This window comes from Myodes glareolus, chromosome 25, assembly GCF_982192425.1.
Source record: "Myodes glareolus chromosome 25, mMyoGla1.1, whole genome shotgun sequence".
Taxonomy (NCBI): Eukaryota; Metazoa; Chordata; class Mammalia; order Rodentia; family Cricetidae; genus Myodes; species Myodes glareolus.
In genome coordinates, this window is record NC_142050.1 from 16513087 (window position 1) to 16535531 (window position 22445).

The following is a 22445-nucleotide window of genomic DNA, read 5'->3' on the forward strand; positions in this document are numbered from 1 at the left end:
ACACACACACACACATATATGTGGTCCAGTGACATTGTAACCATGCTAGAGAGATAGATAAACCTATGTAGCTTCTTGTTCGTCTATAGGAAAGTTCGCATATGGTTCAAGGGATAGAAAACTAGGCTTCTTAGAAACCCAAGTATACTACAAGGGGTCTGTACAAGGCCTTGGTAATCCTCTTCCATACCCCATGCTCTTTTAGCTCTAACATTTCTTCCTCAATATGCTTCCCTGGTGACTTACAGGAAGGTCGTCTGACATTCATTTTATGGCTGGAGCTGAGAGAGGATCATTCAGAATGTTGACAGCCAGGATTGATTGTGTTAGTCTGAGGTCCTCTACAAAACACTCATGGTCTTTCTACTCTGTTCAGACACTCTTACTCCCTACCTCGGGAAGACAACCTAGTTCATCGGCAAGATCGTGGCACCTCAGCTCAGAAGCTGTTCCTCAAGACGCTCCAGAATTCCAGTGCACGTTTGTGTAGCACTCAGTTTTCTGAAGTCTTCTCACAGAAACAAGTTTAACACATAGGATATCATCACGTCTGTTTTTAGTTGAAGAACGATGACTCAGGAGTCTGAAAACAAACATGGATCTTGCAATGAGGAAACACTAAACCGGGATGGACCAGCTGTGCCTCTGCCTGGCTTGTCTGTGAATGTGGCACCCAGCACTAACAGTCCAGAACGGGCTGTGTGAATGTCAGATAAAATGGGAGCATTCTATCAATCAGCCAATGAGAAATGGATTGCTATTCATATGTCTGACACCAGACTATCTCTACAAATACAGAGAAGCAAGCATAGCAAAGCCCATGACTTCAGGGACTGTCACAGGACATGAGCATAACCAGTCCTATCTCATTCCCAGGAAACCTTTAGGAAAGAGAACCACCACAATTTACAGTGGAAAGAGACCAGACCCAGATGGCTCTCCAAAGAAAGATTTTTAAATGTTCCTCTTAGTTAAAAGACTTCTTTTCACACACATGAAACAGAGGAGTTACTGGTAAAGCAGAACCTAAGGATGGGGAGAGAGAAATAAACCTATAGCAGACCTAAAGCTGTATAGGAAAACCACTGTCCAGCATGCCCCTGTAGAGATGCTTCCAGTACGTGTAAACTCCAATATACCATCTGAAATCCGGTTTCCACTAACAGAGCATTATCACATACGGTTATATAACCCAATGGTTTTCAGACTTTGGCATGAGGATAGAACACGTGAGACTTGTTCTTAAAACACAACAGGGCTCCACTCCTAAAAATTTGATTCTGGGAAGATGGGGGTGGGTATGAGTTTGCCTAACAAGTTCCTGCTGAGGAGAAGGATGGAGCCCACTTTGAGAAGCATTTCATCAAGCGATCTGCTGTCTCAGCCACACACTGAAAACCCTAACACCTATTGTGTACGGTTCTTCCAAGTACTGCACAAGAACATATGTGCAAAATCAAGCACAGACTATAGACAGTGTTGCTATTAATAACCGAGATGTGTTGTGAAGAGGGGCGGAGGGTCCTGCCTAAATGTCTATTTCTGTTTCTAAATTTACAAACCCAGGCTCAGTAAACTCAGTTTATTGACCATGATGAAAGACAGACTTTTAACCTGGTTCCCCCACTGGGACTGCACTTCCTGTGTGCTTTAGAGGATAATGCTTTATCAGTGCTGCTGCTGCTCATTCTAAAGATTTTAATTAATTGTGTGTTTTATTGTTCTTGCTTCTCCAAAGCTTCATGAGCAAAGCACTCTACTTTAAGGACTAATAAATTATGAAAGGCAGTGCCAAGACTCTGATTCATGTTAAGAGTTAGGAAGGCTTGCCCTGCGTCCATCATCAGTATTGAGACATGTGACCTGCAACTGGCTCTTCTATTTTTCTATGTATCATGTCAATAAAAAGGAAATTCATTAAAGGGGGAAACACTACTACAAGTGTTCCTGCTGAACCACAAATGGATCATGCAGAATGTTAAAAAAAAATTTCTTCTACCACCAAGTACCAAATGATATATTATTTTTTTATTGAGCTCTACATTTTTCTCTGCTCCCCTCCCTGCCTCTCCCCTCCCCCTTCAACCCTCCCCCAGGGTCCCCATGCTCCCAATTTACTCAGGAGATCTTGTCTTTTTCTACTTCCCATATACAATGCCTCTGCTTTCTCTACTTGACTACATCTAGCCCCACCCCTGCTTCTTCTGCAAAACATTACTAAATACTTGCTTCCAACAGTAAAATTCCATTACTATTTTTAGATTGTTATTTTCTAATACCTGATTCTTTCTTCCTTATTCTAGTGAAAAACGGGACAAGGAAGTACACCAAAATATGATGGAGATCTAAAGACTCCAACAATTTTTTATTTTTTGCTTCTGACCAAAAAATAAAATAATAAGGTGAGTAAGCTCTCAAGTCAACACTGGGGAAAGAAGGTAGGAGGGCTGAGTGTGGGGTAATAAAACTAAACCTGTACAAGAAACATCGTTACTAAGTGTGCTCATTAAAATCTATTCATATACATACATATATGCACACATACAGGCATTTGTAAAATGATGTTAAGAGTCTTCTTTAAAGGGAAAAAAGAAAGGGGGAAACATTTTTACTTCTGAGGTGAACCCCAAGCTCTATGTATGCAAGCCAGTGCTCTACCACTGAGCTATATCACAAGCCTTCCCTTTACTTCCCATTTTGAAAGAATATCTCACTGAGGAGGCTCAGTCAGCCTTGAACTCACTCTGTAGCTCATGAACACCTTGAGCTTTCAATCCTTCTGCCTCAGTATTCTGAGTAGCTAAGATTACAAGTAGGGTCTATGTGGTGGTTTGAAGGGGGTATGGCTTCCAAAGACTCATGTATTTGGATGCTGGGCCCAAAGGAAGTGGCATTATTAGGAGATGTGGCTTTGTTGGAGTAGATGTAGCCTTGTTGAAGGAAATGTGTCACTGTGGAGGTGAACTTTAAGTTCTTATATGCTCAAGCCACACCCAGTGTGATAGTTCACTTCCTGTTGCCTGCAGAAACTCTCAGTTCCTTCTCTAGCACCATGTCTGCCTGCATGCTGCCATGCTTCCTGCCATGATATAATGGACTAAACCTCTGAAACTGTAAGCAAGCCCTAATTAAGTGTTTTCCTTTATAAGAGTTGCCATGGTCTTGGTGTCTCTTCACCAGCAATAGAAACCCTAACTAAAACAACCCGTTAGCCCTGAGGAGTGGGAAAGGGGAGGTGTTTTTTTACTCAACGTGGCTTTGATTTCATATACCTATAGCACAAAGAACTTAGATATGGAAAAAAATCATTAACACATCTTAGTTTAAGACTAAAATGAATTATCCACATCTTATGATATTTATTTGAAAAATACCATGGATAATCTAATTTTCAAAGAAAGAGAGATGACAGAAAATATTGCTATCCACATAGCAACATGAAGATCTTTTGAGCACTGATGAAAACAAGAAGACTTCCCCCAAAATACCAAGAGAAACATGTTCAGACTATGCTTTATTAATGAACTCCATTTTCTTAATTTAAAAAAAAACCACAAAACAAAATCCAGATTACATCCTTTCAGTGACACAAAGGAAATAAAAATAACGATGAAGCCAACAAAAAGAAGATGAAACTGGTCTGTCAGACTGAGTTCATTTGTCAGAAAAGTCCCATATACCGGAAACTCACAGTTCTGAACACCTACTGTATGGCAGTTTCACAGGGTCCAGTCAAAGAGAGAAAGTATTTGTCCTGGGATATAACAAGTCACATATGTTAATTTGTGGTAAGCTGTTATCATGAAGGAAAGCTGCTTACTGGCTTGCTCTCAGGATCACAGTTTGCTACGTTTCTTATACGGTCTACATCCACCTGCCTATGAATTGCACCTCCCACAGTGAGCTATATCCTTCTACATCAATTACCAATTAAGAAAATGCCTCATAGATAAGGCCACAGGCCAATCTGATGAGGTCAGTTCTTCAATTGAAGTTCCCCTTCCCCGATAACTATAAGTTTGTGTCAAGTTGACAGCTGAAGCTAACCATAATAGTTGCCAAAAAGCTGGCAAAGGATATTCGGAACCACAGGGGCTGAAATATCCCTCAAACATTTGCTCAAAGACATCAGTCATATTAGTGATCATCAATGAAAATGCAATCAAACATACAGCCAGACCACTTTGTTTGGTTCTCCCATTCAATACCAAATTCCCCCTTTCCAACAAAAGTAGAAAGAGATCTGAGAAAGAGGGCTTGAACAGGCCAGAGATAGGGACACAGGTGGGGGAAAGGCCAAGTGAACAGTCACCAAGAAAAGCAAGTCCTCTATCTGGTTTGTTCTCAGACTCCTAAGACTTCTCAAAAGAAAAAACAGGGTGCTGGACTTCGGAATCTCTAAACTGGGGTATTAGGCTAAGTGGTCTCAATGTCTTGCTTTTGTGTGCCATGAGGGTAACAGGATTATTGGATTGAAGAAATTTATGGTTTTTTTTTTCCTTGAGACTAAAAACTTTTGAGAAGTACTTGAAGAAAATGGATTTTGCCTCTTTGCTTCAAAGTTAGAGAAATGTATTTTCCTAGTTTCATAATTTGTGCTAATAACTAATTGCATCTAGACCTCTGTAAGTGCACAAGAGTTTCTTTGAAGACCAATTAAGGCTAAACAGAAGGAAAATCAATTAAATGTCGTGAAGCTTCAAACAATTAAACGTTATATCAACATAAATAAAAATTAAGTGCATCTTTCTAATTATTTAGTGTGTGGATCTAGTCAATTATAAGAGTTCTCAAGGGGAAAAAAAAGCATATAGTTCTCAGGAGTCCAACCCACTTTTCAATCTCTACGCAGGTGTGTTAGCTCAGTCCTTGGTCTAAACACTTGGGAAGTCGAAGCCAGATTGCTAAAATCTTGAAGACAACTTGGCCTGGGCTACAGTGAGATCTATCAGGGCAACAGAAAGAAAGAAAAGAAGAGAGACAGACAGAGTGGGATGGGGGAGTACAAGGGTGTCACAGACGAGAGGGAAGAGGAGAAGAGAATAGAGGAGGGGGGGGAGAGGGGAAGAGAGGGAAAGAGGGGAGAGACCCTCACCCTTTCTTTTGCTTTCTCCAACCCTTCTTTCCCATTCCCCTCATTTGGAGTTGCTGTCTTCAGCACTCAGGCCCACCTTCGTGTCTGTATGCTAATGTAGACTCCAGAAATTGTCCTCCTCCTTGGTTCAGTTTAAAAGTCGGTTCCATTTTTTTCATGTGACAATTAATCACATCCTGTCTCATGCATTTCCCCAAAGTATTACACTTATCTTTAGAAAATCTATTTCCTCACCCTTACTCGCTGTCAAGACAGCAAGATCACATTGTCACGCGCTTTTACCTAACAGGCCTCCCTCCATGCAGTCTGCAAGAGAAGGCATGTTAAGGTCTCAAGTGCAACATTACAGGGGCTACAGGGACAACTAAGACATTACTCTACTCTAGAGGCTGCTAAGTAGGTGCACCTTCAATCAGTTGCTTGGAGGAACTCACACAAGACAAGCAATGACTTGCTGAGAGCTCACCATAGACCTCTAGACAGAGAGCATCGCCTGGATTCTTTCACGTAAGACAAGCAGCTCTGCATTGGAGGAGGCAGTAGTGATGAGAAAACAATGGCAGGAAGGAAACCTCGTAATGGGTCTACCTAATTTTAACTAAGAGAAAGTTGGAGGAAAAACAGAAAAGCGGCTCAGGCCAGATGGATTAAACTCATTTCTGTGACTTAGATTTCCTCTTCTTCCATTTCCTCTTCAGGGAAAGAAAGGACCACCATTTCAGAAAAACACAAAACAAACAAAAAACCAAATATCTTTCCATCAGAACTCAGTCACCATATAGCCTAACACGACACTTGAATCAGTGAGAAGCCTCCTGCATCTAACAAATGCCATTAACAAATCTGTACACACCACGGAATACCATCTTGGTTAGCCGCAGGTGACAAATGCCAATGTGCTGATTTTCAGATAAGCCAGGGCAAAGAAGGCAAAAACTATAGTCTTGGAATTACCAAGCCCCTCTGAAGGAGAACTTTCATCTTTGGCATCATCTTGTTACTTTGGGGGGCAAAATATAGACACGCAAAAACAACAACACTAACAACCAGGTACCCATTCCAGAAATACTGCGTCTACCATAGCCTTCCAATGGATCCCGGTGTAGTTATTTATTTAAAGTGAAGATTTTTTTTCCACTCAAACCATCATTTCTACATGGACCACAACATGACATACACAACATTAGTAGTCTTTGTGTAACTCATTTATAACAGATAGAATAAAATGTTACCAATTCTTCATCATTAATTCTACCATCCACATTACCCTCAATAACTCCTAAACAGAAAGGCGAGAGAGAAAGTGAGAGAGAGAGAGAGGGAAAGAGAGAGAGAGGAGAGAGAGAGGGAGGGAGGGAGGAAGGGAGAGAGGGGGAGAGAGAGAGAGAGAGAGAGAGAGAGAGAGAGAGAGAGAGAGAGAGAGAGAGAATATACATGCCTGCACCTACGTGTAGACACCAAAGGCCAACCTTGGATGCCACTCCCTGGGTGCTGGCAGCTTGTTTATAGAGACAGGTGTAGCACTGGTCTGAACCCCACCAAGAAGATTGAGCCTGGCTGGCCATGTCTGGCTATAGACAGAGGCCGCTTGTTCATTTTCCGGCTACACATACCAGAAATAATCATCCAGAAACTGTATTACTAAAGCACTGCTTAGTCTATTAGCTCATTCTTCTTACTGGTTAGCTCATATGTCTTAAACCCATTTCTATTCATCTGTGTATTGCCACGTGGTTGTGGCCTACTGATAAGGTTCTGTCTGATGTTTGGCATCTATCTCCTGCAGTGGCTACATAGTTTCTCTCTGACTCTACCTAATCTCTCCTCCTCTATCTACCTGGAATTCTCACCTTGCCCTATTCTGCACTGCAATAGGCTCAAAGCAGCCTCTTTATTAACCAGTGGTATTCACAGCATACAGAGGGGAATCCCACATCAGCTAGTCATGCAAGAAACCGTCTGTTCTCTGCCTCCCTGGAAGAAATGCACATCGCTATGTGGGGCATTCTTGAGTAGTGTTCAAGTTCATGACTGATTACAATATTACTACAATATTACAATGGCCAAGACAGACCATTTTTGTTGTTATATAAGGCTTACAACTGGGAATCGGTAGAGAAATCTACTCAGGTGTCTTCAAATTAAATCTCTTTTCAAATGAGCTGAGGTAGCAGAACCTATGAGGCATGGGCAGGGAAATGGCTCTACCCCAGCTAGGTGCTTCTAAAGACGAATTCCAGTCCCACATTCCATGCCCCTGCCCACTATTCCAAAGCCTTGCCTAATCTCCTCCTTCCTGCCCAGTCTTTTCCAGTGCCCAAACCTCTTGGAATTTCTCTTATCCTTTCAACCGTCCCCTCCTCCACATCCTCATGAATGACATAGCTTTGACTTCAATGTTGGACATGTACCAGAAGGGAGTAGTATGGCCCCATCTTATGGTCATTCTGTCTCCAGCCTTAGTCGTCAGACTGAGATAGGGAATTGAAAAGAGCACTGATAATGTGGAAAATCAAATTTTGAAAACAGAAATCTGGAAAGCAGTTGATATGCCACTCTCAAAAGCAATTTAAAAGGGGGAAATATAGAAATGAAAACTGGGTTTGGTCGATAGAAGCACTTGCCTCCAAAGCCCGACGACATGAGTTTGATCACCAGATTCCACACTGATATGGAAGGAGAGAACCAACACCACAGGGCTGTCCTCTGACCTCCACGCATGAGCTGTGGCATGCGCATCTCCCCTCCACTGGACAGTAAGAAATGGATGTTTCAAAACTGAAATCCAAAGGGCTGGAGATGTGGCCCAGTGGCAGAGCACTTGTCTATCATGTCCAAACTTCAGCATTGACAAAGAGACATGGAAAGAAAGTCAGTCTGTTGATTCAAGGCCCGAAACATCTGCAATAGTAACTGCCATAAACCACAGACCAACAGCTGCACTATAATCTTATAACACAGTATACTTTCCAATTAGCCAATCAACATTAAGTATTATAGTGGCTTCTAATGAGTCTCATTTAAGAAATCAGTTCACCAACTCTCCTTGACGGGTTCTGCTCTCTCCAGGCCACAGCCTTGATGGTCACATGGCCAACAACGGCTTATATCTGTTGTTGCGGATGAGGAACTAAGGCCGCAAAAAATGCGTTCTCAATGCATAGGCTTATGGGAAACACGAGAGAATGGAACCAATGGGTTATTTGGCCTTGGAATGAATTCAGTCACAAATGGGGCAAATGCTTTTCTTAACACAAAATTGCGCCTATGACAAATTTAACAAGAGTGGCAACGGCAATAAAAATAAACAGAACAGGTGCAAACAGGAATATGCAAGCCGTTGTTTAAAATGTACAGGGTGTAAAACACCCTCATTCTAATCTCCCAAAGCCTGAAAAGAAACCTAAGCTAGGATCTCAATGCTATAGCCGAGACGGTGTTGTCTCATCTTTGGAGTCTCCAACCTAGGACTTCTGTGAAGGAATCTCAAAAATCAGCCGTGGGTGCACACCACTTTCTGACATCTCTGTTCATAACCTTTCCCTGATGGCCACTGTCCTCCACGGTGGAACATTTCTAGTGCCTTCAGAGAAGATTTCCAGATCCTTCCACCAGGAACCCTCTCTCTGACTGTTATTTCTAAAAACTTGTCTCCACATTCTTTGTGTCTGTCATGATTTGATTCCTCAGGGTACTCGAAGGCTACTACAGTCATGCCTGAAGGGGTTAAAGGCAGGCAGGAAGATGCTACCCTTCACGACTGGTGAGTGATGTGTGTTCAGTTCATGTTACTCCTTCTTCAAATTATTCTATCAGACTTTCAATATTCAACAGCTACTGTATAGCTACAGTCTCACTTTGTCGAGAATCAAAAGCAAAATGGGCTAAGAAGATCCCGTCTATTGCATTCAGATTCAATACTGTTACCCAGAAGACAAAAGTTTCCAGGAGCCACCCATTAAATTTAACACTGACGTGCAATCTTTAACAGAAACAACGCCACGGTTGTCACTGTCACAGCAAGATCTATACCTAGGCTTTGTATATCAGCCAATCCGGAAATCCCAGGGGGAAAAGAGTGCTAGTTGGCTCCCCAAATACAGCTCTAAATGGATCTCCATTTTCTTCTCACTCCCAAATTCCAGCAACAATAAAAAGCAGATTTCTGTTTTCCATACTGCCTACCATAAGGGTTATATTCTGGGCAAAAATAGCAATATGGCCTATAAAAGTCATCCCATTTGGCTAAGGTGCTGAAAATAACCCAGGCTCCCGGCATGATTCACAGAATAGACTATTAGTATGATCCTATTGAATAATGTAGCTGTTAGCCAGCTATACACTCGAGGTGCTTTCAGGATTTAAACAGTGAAGAACAAGGATAACAAACTAAATTTAAAACACTCCACTGGAAATTATATTAAACTGCAAACTATAAATTAAACCGGTTCCTAAGCAACAATCTAAATAGAATTTAAAAAAAAACCTCTAAAAACATGCACTTTCAAAAATAGCCGACTGCTTTGGCGGCCTCTCCAGCTTGAATCTGCCAAATGTATATATAAAATTCCACAAGATGTAAACCAATTTGAAATGGAATAAATCTCTACAAGGCAAAAAGAGAATTGCTCACTATAATTAAAAAATATATTAAGGCTTTTGCTGGCAAAATATATCTTTAATTTTTCACCATTAGATGAAAAACAAGTACGACAAACAGGGTTTCTCTAACTAGCTTCTCTATAATAACAATAATAATAATGACAACGAGGATGATGATGATGACAAACGCCTGAAGTCAAGTCGGGTGGTGATAAGGGCACTAATCCCAATGCTTTGGTAGAAACAGAGTTAGGGGAATCAGGAGTTCCTGATACCCTTAGCTACATGTGACCCTCAAAATAAATAAATAAATAAATAAATAAATAAATAAATAAATTGCCTGTTTACTCAAGTAGCTAATGTTAGAGTCCCCTTTTCAAGTTCAAATTATTTGAAAAAAAACCGCCCAGTTTTACTGAATAAAAAGTAACCACATTCAGAAAGCGCTGTTACCATATGTTGGAAGCCTACAACATCCCATGGGAATAATGGAGGGGGTCCTATCCCGGGAGATTTTTGCCTGACTATTCTCCCTTACAAGAGTAAAATAATCAAGTTGCCAGCTTATCAGCATTTGAATCAGGCTCCTGCCATGTTAAACAGACCACAGGAACACCGACCTTGTTGGCACAGACGTATTACTGACAATGCAATTTTGTTCACAATCTTACATATCACACATCACAAACCGCATGCTTGCGTTGGTTTGTCTGGTGGTTGAAATAGCGTGCGGGCACAAAGCAGTGGATTCTAAGTAGATTGAACAAACTCTCCACCTTCCTGAGGGAGAAGAAGCAAGTTCCCCCACACCTCCACTTTCTCCCTTTTCCTCAGGGAGAACAGGCCACTCAATAATTTCGGCTTCCCAGCGGGGCTTGTGCTTTGATAGCTACTTTCTTCGTCGTCCCCCACAGAACGAAAGTAATTTGCCAGTGGAAAGGTTTCACTTAAAATATTTTTCAAGTTCTTATTAGTAAAGAATGAAAAACTCAAGTTTCCCAAAAGCTTTAGCTCACAGTCTTCCCCTTTCACCAGTGGGAATTAGTAACCCACCCCTCCCATTCTCCTTTCGCAGCTTCTGCCCTAAGTTCCTTCCTCCACAGCTCCTCATTCTCATTCTAGCAAGCCCAACCTCCTCCGGAGGTGGGAGGAAATTAAACAGCCCCGGTTGTTTACACCTGGTTGGTCCTGCCCTCTGTTGCCCAAACCTGGACTGGGATCTGGAGGTGGGAGACACACGGAGAGGGCGTCCATGCCAGGCTCAGCTCACCGGGTCCCATCCTCCGGGAGAGCTGCGGGATTTGGCCAAGACTGTGAGATGCTCCCAGACCTTCCATTCTTTGCAGCTCTTTGCAGCTCTAGAAATAGCTGCTTCCCAGACCTGTGAATGTTTTCCAACTTGGCTTTGTGGGTTGAGACCCCCAAGCAGGGCAAAGAGAGAGTGGGAACCACCCGCGGGTGCCTGTGCATGCAGTCATTCAGAGCACGAAAGAAGGGAGCAGGTATATGCCTAAGCAAATCAGCACGTTAAGGAAGGGGAGCAACGTGTTGACACCAGATTCAGAAATCCTAGCTCGATCCAGCTTCGCCTAGGGAAGAACGTCCCTACCGACGACCAAGCAGCAGGCAGCTAGGACCCAAAGTGCGGGCGCTCAGTTGCAGCAGCGCCCACAGCTGGGCACCGTGCCTCTCCCACTGGCAGCCCCAAGACACATGACCCCCCCCCCCCCAAAGAGCATCTCCACATTTGCCTAGCGATGGTTTACCTTCTCCTCACTGCTTCCCCAGGTGTCCCAAGAGGTGACAGGCACCCCGAGACTGAGACTAGCATTTCCTCCGCGCCTGGCAGAGCTGAACAATGGGGGCTGAGATCCTCCCAGAGCACCCCACGAGTGGGCAAAGGGGTCACCAAGGACGCATGCAAAAAGCTCCAGAAGGACCGACGGGCCCCTAGCACCTTGGGAGGGGTAGTTGTCGCCCTACTCAAACCCGCCAGGGAAGCGAGCACCCCAGGGAAGGTGGATCCGAAGGGCACACCCCGGGGAAGGAAGGGGTATCCATGGTAGAGGCACACCAGGAAGGGGTACCCTGGAGAAGGAAGGGGAAACCCTGGGAAGGAATGCCTCAGGGAAGGAAATGGAACCCCGAGGAAGTAAGGGGGCACTCCAGGGAAGGACGGGGCATCCCCCGGGGAGTGTCCAGCGGGGATCGGGGCACCACCCCCAGCCCGCATCTACACCGTTCCGGGAGCCCAGGGAACTCGGTTACCTCGGTCTCCGCCGTGGCCCCCGCCGGGTCGTCCAGGGCGCGGGATAAGTCGGGCTCGCAGCTCGCGCCGTCCGTCGCCATCTTCCTGCTCTAGCGGATCCGAATGCGAGCTCGGAGCGGCGGCCGGGCTCAGCTCTCTCGGCGCGGGCGGCGCTTAACCCGCTGCTGGCTGCGGCCGCGGCGCTCTCAGCCCGGGAGCCCGGCCGCCCCCTCCCGCCTCCCCGCGCCGCCCCTGACGCTTAACCCTCTGCGCGCTGGAGACGCCGGCGCCCCGCCCACCCGCTCGCCCGCAGCTGCTGCTCCCACGGGCCTGAGAACCAGCAAGTCAGCCAGCCGCGTGGCTTTTCGCTGCTCTTGGGGAGACAGATACCCCGAAATACAAAAGAAAATAAGCTTCCTCTCTGGAGGCAATGGGCTGGCAAACTCTTTGCTTAGGCAGCAGGACACAAACCGAACTGGATGCTAGGCTCCTGAAGGTTAAATCTCAGACCTAAGATCAAAGTACCATTCCTCAGTTCGATTAGCTCCAACGAAGTAGCTTTCTTAGAATTTCCCAACCGTCCTCTCCCGGACATGCCTGTCCTCTTGGTTTATAAACACCAGGCTTTATTTTAGTGCATCTTCGCTGCTTAGTCCTCTTTAAAGCCATCGACCTTCCGTTAAAAGTCTGCCCTGCTGTGTTTAGCACCCCTCAGCTGGAACCTTTCTGTTCAGTTCTCTTTTCGAGAAAAGTGGAGACCCCCGACCCCAAGCCTGAGGTCTATTCTGAAAACCGTCCAGTATGCAATGATGTCTCAATACTTTCGAGAGAACAGCAACTTCTGTGCGTGTGAATACACAAGGATAGGCACCCAACCCTTTGCCAAAATGATCCTATGGGAAAGCATGCCGGCAGAGTTTGCATGAATGAGTTAGGCCAAGGCACTAAACTTCCCCAGCCTGCCTCTAATTCAGCACTTTCCCTTTCCTGCCAACTCCCAGAATCTGAAAATCTATCACCTTATTGAGACCATATGGTACAGACACCCCCAAAACTCCAGGTCCCTAAAGATGTTTTGAAAGCACAAAATCAAATGGAGGCGTTCAAACTGTGTCTTCGTGACGTCAAGTCAACCGACAACCCAATCCCACACTTGGAATTCTGGAAGATAAATGACTGGAAAGTTCAGTCCCAGGAGACAGATCAAAGCCTTTAAACAAACAGCCTGTTCCTAATGAGAAGTTCTGACACCTTAGCTGCTTGGCTTTCCAGATTGCATCCCGAATATGACATGCATCAGAGAAAACCTTTTCTAGAAAAACACTGAAAGGAACTGGACAACAAAATCTAGACCGTTAACCCTCAAAAGAGAGGTTAAAGAAACTTTCACCTGGAACGCTGAGATCTGGGGACAGAGTTTAGGAACCACTTGCAGGTTACCTGGGCTTTATCCTTTGCTCATTCTCTGTGGCTTCGCTCTGATGGCTAATGTCGATCCTCTGGCTTGTACATTAGGCCACTTTCTTCTATCTAATCAAATATTCTCCCGAAATTGCCCAATAGGAGACTATATAGATTTCTTATAAGAAGAAAGAAAAGCATTTGATGGTAAAAGATTTTGAGTTGATGGTAAATATTTACAATTTGAAGCAAAAATATTCCTTATTCTTTTCAAAACTCATGTTTGTACATCACTGGGTCATCAATTTTCTTAATCCTGATGTTGAGTTATTACTTGAAAAATTAGCTGGCACACATCTAGGGAGAGGCGGGAGGATAAAGTGATATATTTCACGTAGGAGTTAAGAGAAAGGGTCTCTTCCTTATTTCTGGGAAACAGGTCTTGCGCACTTAGACATGCGGCTACATTTTTAAATGTTTTGTTTATTTGAAGGTATTTTATAATAACATCAAAAAGTTAACTGCACCATTGGAAAAAAAACAGTTTGTTTTCTTTATATATAAAACTCAAACAGATTCTTGTCAGAAAGGGCGTCAATTCTTGATTTTTTTTTTGCCCTCTTGCGTATGTGTATGTATGTAAATTAAAAATGCACAAGCATGAAAACCATAGTACAGCACATGCTTTGGCTGTCAAAATCCAAGACATGGGAAGGAGGATCCACGCCTTTTACTTCTACTTTAAAACAGTCATTGCTGGGACATGGCTGAGCATCCAAGGGATGCCTGCAGAAGAGGAAGAGTTAACTCCCACCCTGCGGCCTAGCTGAGCATCCTAGGGGTGCCTCCGGAAGAGTTAACTGTCACACCAGTGACCTGGCCTGCAGCTGCCTCTCCACTGGAGAACACTTGCTTTAAATTCTCTCCTGAGAATTAGCTTTCATTGCTATTGTAGATTAACTCTGCACAAAGACTGTCTCTATTGCAGTTAGAGCAAATAGATCTAAAAAGACAGTAATTTGATGGCTCCTGAACATAAGCCTTTTAACAGTTCCTTAAGCAGCTAAATAATAATAACCATGGAAGACATCTCAAGCCAGAATAAAAACTTCCAGAAGGCAGGGGAGAAGTAGAAAGTTTAAGGATAACAGGAAGAGGAAACTCCTATACTAGAAATGAACCAGGTTCTTAACCCACAGGTTCTCTTCCACATTAGATGGGAGGAAAGACACTGAATATATTGCAAGTAGGAAAATAATTCACATTAATTTTTTCCTTTGTGCATAATGGTGATATCTTCCTGAGAACAGAATCCGAGGCTCCTTGTTTACCAAGCTGTGGAACAGAGGTGTTTGTGTTGGGTTATAGGATACGCTTTAAAGGATTCTTTTTAAGACCAGAGAAACAAGTTGTTGAGGCTAGGAATGGAGACAGCGGTTGGGAAACCAAGTGATTTTTCTGATTAAACCCTGTTCTTGGTCTCACCAGCCACATCCTCCAACCCACAAAGCCAAGAGCTCAGAGAGTTATACATCATGATGCAAGGGAAGGTTTCCTTTCATGTGAAAAGACAAAGGAACATACTAATATTCTAAAACCAGCCCCATGGAAGAAAATCCTTTACTTCAGTCAAATGACAACATTTATGATAATCTCAGAGAGGAAACCATATGTTAGCATGTCTTAGCTTTGCCAAACGACAAAATTACCGAGTAACAAATCATTTCTGACTATGCTCCAAAGACTATAGTTAGACAATTTAAGAGGACCCTCCCATGTTTATTCCTGTCTTCATGAAGCGACCAACATAGGGAGCCCCAAATCTTAACTTCGGGAACTCTGAAAGAATGAGGACTAGCTCCCCAGCACCCTATCTAACACATGGTTTTGAAGTCAAGGCATTGCTGGAAATGGGTTTTGATATGACCTAAGTACATTTCGTCATAGATAACTTGTCATTATCTGCATGTGCTAGAGGCCTTTTGTAGATTTTGTTCAGTAAATTTAATTTGAATCTAGTTAGCCATTCTTGTCAACCACATATGGATTTAGATCTGACCTTACCAACTGTAGTTGGTGTGTGCCAAGGAAATGCAAGCTGATGTTACCTAAGCTAAAGCAAAATGTAATTAGGGAATGAAATCTGCTGTGTAGGAAGCAAGTGAAAGCTAAATGAAAATTGTAACCACCCCTAGCCCTTTTAATACTATTTATATTAGGGTTCTCTAAAGGAACAGAACTAACAGACGGAATAACGTAGACACATGCACACAGGCACACAAAAAGGTTTTATTAGCGTAGCTTTCTATAGGCTATGGTCCAGGTAGTCCACCAATGACTGTCTTCTGACTGTAAGGCAAAGGATATGGTAGTTGTTCAGTGTGTAAAACTGGAGATCTCAGCAATCCCAACCTGATTGCTCTTGAGATTCCGAAGGATTCCCAGAGAACTTCCAGTCATCAGTCTTCAATCTTCATTAGAATTCCTAAGAAGTTGGTTCTTATATCAGCAAAGGAACAGGATTTTAGCAACAGATGAACTCACTAGAAAGAGTAAAGTCAAGCAAACAGAAAGCAAAAGCTTCCCTTTTCCACGTCCTTTTGTGTGGGCTACAACCAGAATATGTGGTCCAGGTGTAGGGTGGGTCTTCCTATCTCAAATGATTGAATCAAGAAAGCTCCCCACCACCAGATGTGGTGGAGCACATCTTTAAACTCAGCACTCAGGAGACAAAAGCAGGAAGATCTCTGTGAGTTTGAGGCAAGTCTGGTCTACAAAACAAGTTCCAGAACAGCCAAGGCTAATACACTAAGGACCCTGTCTCAAAAAAACAAGCAAAAAACAAACAAACAAAAATAAAAGAAAGAAAGAGAGAGGGGGGGGGGAGGGAGGGAAGAAGAGAGGAAGGAGGGAGGGAGGGAAGAAGGGAGGAAGGAGGGAGAGAGGGAAGGAGGGAGGGAGGGAAGAGGGAGGAAGGAGGGAGAGAGGGAGAGAGGGAGGAAGGGAGGGAGGGAGGGAGGGAGGAAGGGAGGAAGGAAGGAAGGAAGGTCCCTTATAGGCATGTCCTGCTGCTAGGTTTTAACTGATCCAGGTGTAGTTTGTTGACAACAAAGATCAGTCATCATGCCATCTTAAACCAGGATTTATATTTGGGGATCATTCAATTGACACAAATACTAGGGTTTGTGGGAGCAGTTGTTTGATTGTTTGTTTTTCTTTTGAGAAGAGGCCTGACTGTGTTTTTCAAACTGTCCTCCAATTCAGGCTGGTTTTGAACTTCTGATCCTCCACCCACAGCCTCCCAAGGGCTTGGACTACAGGTGTAAGCTTCATACTCAGTTCAGAAACTAGATTTTACTGAGGTATAGTGGTGTGGGAAGTCCTTCTGTCTCTATGTTGCTTTTATTGGTTAATGAATAAAGAATCTGGTTGGACCTATAGCAGGGCAGAACAGAGCTAGGCGGGGAAAACTAAACTGAATGCTGGGAGAAGAAGGCAGAGTTAGGAGACTCTATGTAGTTGCCAAAGGGGTAAGACGTGAGCTGCCAGGTGGAACCTTGTCTGTAGGCCATGAACCTCATGGTAAAATATAAAATAATAGAAATGGGTTAATTTAATATGTTAGAGCTTGCTAGGAATGTGCTATAGTGATTGGTCAAGCAGTGATTTTATTAATATAGTTTCTGTATGGTTATTTTGAAGTCTGGGCAGCTGGGAAATGAACTAACAACGTCCTATAACAAACAATATAGATATGAAGGAATGCCATCCCCTGATCTAGTCCCTCTAAAAGGCACCAGGACCAATGCAGAAAACACAGGTAGAGTTGGTCCATTCTACTGAATTCTTTTCTATCATTACTTGCTAGTTTACATTTCTATCTACAAATTGTGGTGCACAAGGATGTTTAGTGCAAAACCGTTGTACAAAAACAATTTTAACAAAAGAATCTTGCCCACAGCTGCCCCTCAACTATCTGAATTGGAAATGGATCTGAGCTTTTCCACTTGTTCAGTCTCTTCAGTCACCCTACAAGCTTGTTGTATGGAGTTACTAGGCAACCATGAAAGCAGAAGTGTTTATACCATTAGGCATTAATTATAGCAAAGCTGTATTTTTCTTCGAAAGTTTTAAAACTTTATAAATATGTTGTGAGATCCGGCCTCTCTTGCCTTTGATTGAGAAGTGCAGAGCCTGTTTTTTTTTTTTTAAAAAAGAATAAACCTTAAAATTTCCCTTTAATGCTGGATATGTGCTATTCAATACAAAAGCAAATGCAGTGCTCAAAGAATTTAAAAGAAAATGAAAGATGATGCTTTTCAATATTAATGATTATGCAGAAAATGCTTGTGCTTGACTCAATAATTATTTGCTTGGGCTACAGATACATAGCTCTACACAAAATTACAAAGTGAACCGAGACCTTTGTACTGTTTAGAATAACACAATTTGTGTATTTATAGTTAATGGAATTTCTAACACGTTGGATTTTTTGAGGCATAAATTTCAATGTACATTGCCCCAAATCTCAATTTATGGCAATACTTACTTTTATCCTTCAAGGCACAAACAAACAAATAAAAGTTAAGCATTTCATATTAACCAGTCTCATTTTAAAGCAAAAAGTTAAGCATTTCATATTAACCAGTCTCATTTTAAAGCATTTGGAAATGTTATGGCACTATTTTAGAGGAAATAGCACATAAATATTCTTACAGAAGTTGAATAATCAATGAATAAAAAATACAACTTAATTCATAATATTTATGAAACAATGTCACAGTTAGAATTGAAGACTTAACTATATTTGTGATTCAAGAATTGAAAGGAAAAAATGGCATTGGTATCTCTAGGTTCTGGGGAAGATGAATTCATTTGTAGGATAATAAGCTGATACCAGGGAATCAACACTTTTCTCCTGAAAATGTTTTATGTTAGCAATATAATATATGGTTGTTTATGGAAATCAGGATTAACCTTTTGCCAGCTATTAACCCCCTTTTATTGTGATATCATTATCACCTAGCATTTATTGTGTGTCAGTTACAACATTAATGTCTTCGAAGGAATCAATTCAATTGAAATATAGATGACATCACTACTTTTCCTCCCCTTTGATGTCTCTGTGCTTTCTCCCTGTGTCAGCTTTCAATGTCACCCTCCTACTGAGCATCCAGCCCACATGGTGCCATTACAACATGGCTTTGCCTAACACCTTTCTGTTTGCATCATCCCTCTACCACTGGATCCAGATTCCTAAGCATGAGTAGTGGGTGAAGGCATCTCACCTTCAAACCACACTGCATTGTTCTGCTTCGACTACAGAATCCCAGTCAGATTTTTGAGATTAAAAACAGAACTATGGATTTATATATGAGTGTAGTAGGAGGAACTGCTTGTTCCTCCTCTTGCCAGGGTAGGTGCACTGGGATTTAGAAATATAGTAAAGAATGCTAACTAAGACACGTTTAATAATAATAAAACAGAAACACATAGAATAGTACCAGGAGGGAGTTCCAGTGAATACTGAAATTGCTCATGTTTGATTTCCAATTGCTTAAAATACCCCTGATCCCAAAAGGTAGGAGTAAGGCAAAAAAACTGCACTAATATGACACAAGGAAATGAACAGACCAGTTGAAGGTTGCGGGCTACATCCATAGCTAAACATTCTGTTGCTAGAACAAAACAAGTCACGCTCACACCCTAGATCAAACATTCTGTAGGCAAACCACTCCCTGGGTGGAATTCAAAGTTATCTCCATAAAGGAACTGGTCCCTTAGTTGGATCCTTAGACTTTTATTTGAGGGAGAAACATATCTACTTCTCTACTCCTGAAATACAAGGTCTGACTATTAGCTACACCTATTGACAATAACCTTCAGAGAGCAGAACTCTCTGACCTAAATCCAGGTGGGACCTTTGTTTGTGGTATAAACACAATAATCTTGAAGCAATAGAGGTAAATTCTAACTCTGACTTTTGGTCAGCATGGAAACAGGCTCACATTTTTGGACCACCACCCTAATCTTACCCTAGTTAGTCTCAATGGCTCTTTCCTCAATTAATGACACATTCGAAACTACTTCAACATACAGATTTAGGAGGACACTCTGAATCTGAGAAGATTGAAAATCATTTTTTCTGTGTCGTTTCCTTACCTCGATTTTCAATTAGGCTTTAATGAGGTGGAGTTACTACTCGGAGCTGCTCAGAGCTTTTAGCAGGTCTCATTTGTGCCAACAGTGCACTTGCTACCCCAACATTCTCCATCAATCTCACAGCACGCGAAACACTTACACTCAGTAGCTCCAGGGGTTGCCATCCGCCTTGGTTGTCTATGGATATGGACATGCATTCCTCTACCTGAGAAGCTCACTAGAAGGCTGGCCAAAAAAAAAAAAAAAAAAAAAAAAAAAAAAAAAAAAAAAAAAAAAAAAAAAAAACAAACAAACAAAAACAAAAAAAAACCCTGAAAAACTCTGATCATTCAAAGTGAAGGGAATTTTGTACTGGAAGACTTGCTCCCTTGGTGGTGGTGGTTTTCTAAGCAAATCCCTGATGTTCAGCAAGTTGGTTTCTGTCTGTATAAAATGCAAATAATGATTTGACTACTTATTCTACAGGAGAGTTGAGAGGAGTAAATACGATGAATGAGTACAAGTGCCCGGATACTTAAGAGCTACGTGCATACACAGCTATTAACGTGATGTGTTTCGAAGCCTCACATTCAAGAGTCTTTTGGCCGAACACTGCCAGTCTCATTCTTAAGGAATTCTACCACCCTGAGTTGAGGTAGGCTACACTGAACCTTCTGTCCTAAGTACATACACAATTCTGAGTTCTTCATTAAGGAAATGGTTCCCAGGTTAAAACATAGAGTTTTTTTCTTCCTCATTCCCACATTTTTTTTAAAAGAGAGATTTCCCCTGTCAGAACACATTGAGATACCATGGTGACAATTGCTATAGAAATGCTAGATTTAGAAAGGAATACAATTTCAGTTTTACTTCCTAATATCTTTGCTCAGCAACCTAAACTGAACCCCTGTGAGCTACAAGACTGTTGTCCCATCTGCCCCAAAGCCCTTGACTACTCTCTGCTCAAGGACGCCAAGTTGTACATCGTCAGCCTCCTCAGAAATTAGACACAGATGAAACACTGCCTGAAAATGTTTCCTGGGGCACAAATAAACTGGATTAAATTTGCTGAGTTTTTCCCTTAAAAATATGATTATCTGCTTGAATCTAGGTCAGAATGATTGAATCAGTGATTGCAAGGACCAGGTACTTGGGATATGTGAATAACAATAGTCAGGATTAAGTGGCTGAGGAATCAAAAAGATGTGGGCCAAGACAGACATAGAGGAAAGGAAAAAAAATCCCTCAATATATTGAAAGAAGAAATACAAACCTGGTGCTATCAGAACACCCATTTTTTTTCAAAAAAAGAAGAAATTAAATGTTCATGTGAAGTTTTCAAATTAAAAATACATGTCAGTGAAATCTAAACATGATATCAGTTTTCAAACTGTAAACACTGCATGCTGCAAACCAGAGAATTAACTCTTGGGTTGCTTAATCTGCAGCATGCATTAATCATTTACACATTTGAACAAGCGCTGCTCAGAGTCATCAGAGCAGAGCCCATCAGCAAATGCAGGCGTCTTCTGAGGGGGTGTGTCCCTCTGTATCTCAATGCCCCATCTTAACCTAAAAAGATAGTCAACAAAGGTAGGTTAACTCACTTTCTTCCTATGGCTGTCAAGATTTAAGATCTCCTTTCATATACAATGGAAAAGAACTATGTCCTGAAACTGTTGCAATTGTCAATAATCTTCAAGTCAATTTGTCACATTAAGTTATTATTTACAAGTTAAATATAAACAGTAAGAAAAATTATTTCGAGAAAACACAGTAATATTGATACTTTAATTGTGACTCTGGTTTTTCCTCTCTTACTTTTTCTTGCAACTCATTTATACATTCCCCTGATTGAATTGTACCCATTAAAAGTATCTGTGACGCAATATTTCTTGTGTCTCAGAAGAAGACTGATGAACTTTTAACCAGTAATGATTTGAGGAAAACATTATAGAGAATATATTAAAAAATTAGACTTTTTCAAATTTGTCATCTTGGGGGTCAGTAATAGTTTATAACCATCAAGAAAAGGGGAAAAAGGGCACCAACAACTACTTTCAGATTTTTTTTTATAAATTATAGTAAATATCTTCCCCTTCCTCACCCTCCACTGAGGAAACTACCTGTGATCTCCTTGTGTTTGGTGTATCTCCAGGACATGTCTGTCCTCTTGTTGATTAGTCCTTTGAACTTCACTGACTATGTCTTTGTTTATCTAGTGACATTTTGTGACTTTTCTAATACAAGTATTGACCAACATTTCCTATAAGATTCTAATTAGTAAATATTTCCAGTAGGATGATAGACTATTCTATCATAGTTCTATTCAACTCTGCCACTCAATGTGAAATAAATATTGATGTAAATGAAGGCATGTGGTTGCCTTTTAGTAGAATTTCATGTATAAAAACAGGTGTTGGGCCAAAATTGTTGTGAAGAATTTAATTTTCCTGGCTATCGTCTGATATAAAATGATCTACTTTGGGGCATTATTTACAATTTGTCTTCTCAAAGACAGGATAATTTTCTTTTTTTCAGATAGAAAAGCCTATATTCTGTTTGCCCCCATGCCTGTAGAAGTTAGTCACAAGGTTGGGACAAGCAGTTGGAGTGGGTGAATGTTTATTCATTGGTTATTAGGTAATCAGTTTCTTTTAGAGGAGAAATAGATTAATTATGATTCTCATTTCTGTGACAAAATGCTAGACAGAAACAATTTAAGGGAAGAATAATATTTTAGCTTGTAAGATCAGAGGACATCTGTCTGTCATGTCAGGGAAGAAGGCATGGCAGTAGAAGCTGGCAGTGGGTCTGCTTTACATCCCAGTGGATGAGGAATGAGGGAGAGGGACTGGGAGCAGAGGTTAGCAGTAACTCCCCCAAAGCCCCAGTGACTTATTTCTACCATGTTCCGAAGGTTCTGGAACCTCCTCAGTGTGAGCAGCTGGAGACCAA

At 41.9% G+C, this 22445-nt stretch overlaps 1 protein-coding gene across 2 annotated transcripts in view; it reads right to left on the bottom strand.

Annotated features, from left to right (window-relative positions):
- Cttnbp2 (cortactin binding protein 2) overlaps window positions 1-12140 on the bottom strand; it is a 150775-nt gene extending 138635 nt beyond the window's left edge. For both annotated transcript variants that reach the window (XM_087901736.1, XM_087901735.1), the window contains exon 1: window positions 11966-12140. In XM_087901736.1, the coding sequence (XP_087757862.1) occupies window positions 11966-12046 (81 nt within the window). In that variant the 5' untranslated portion in view covers window positions 12047-12140. The remainder of the gene's footprint in view (window positions 1-11965) is intronic.
- Between the last annotated feature and the right edge of the window lie 10305 nt (window positions 12141-22445).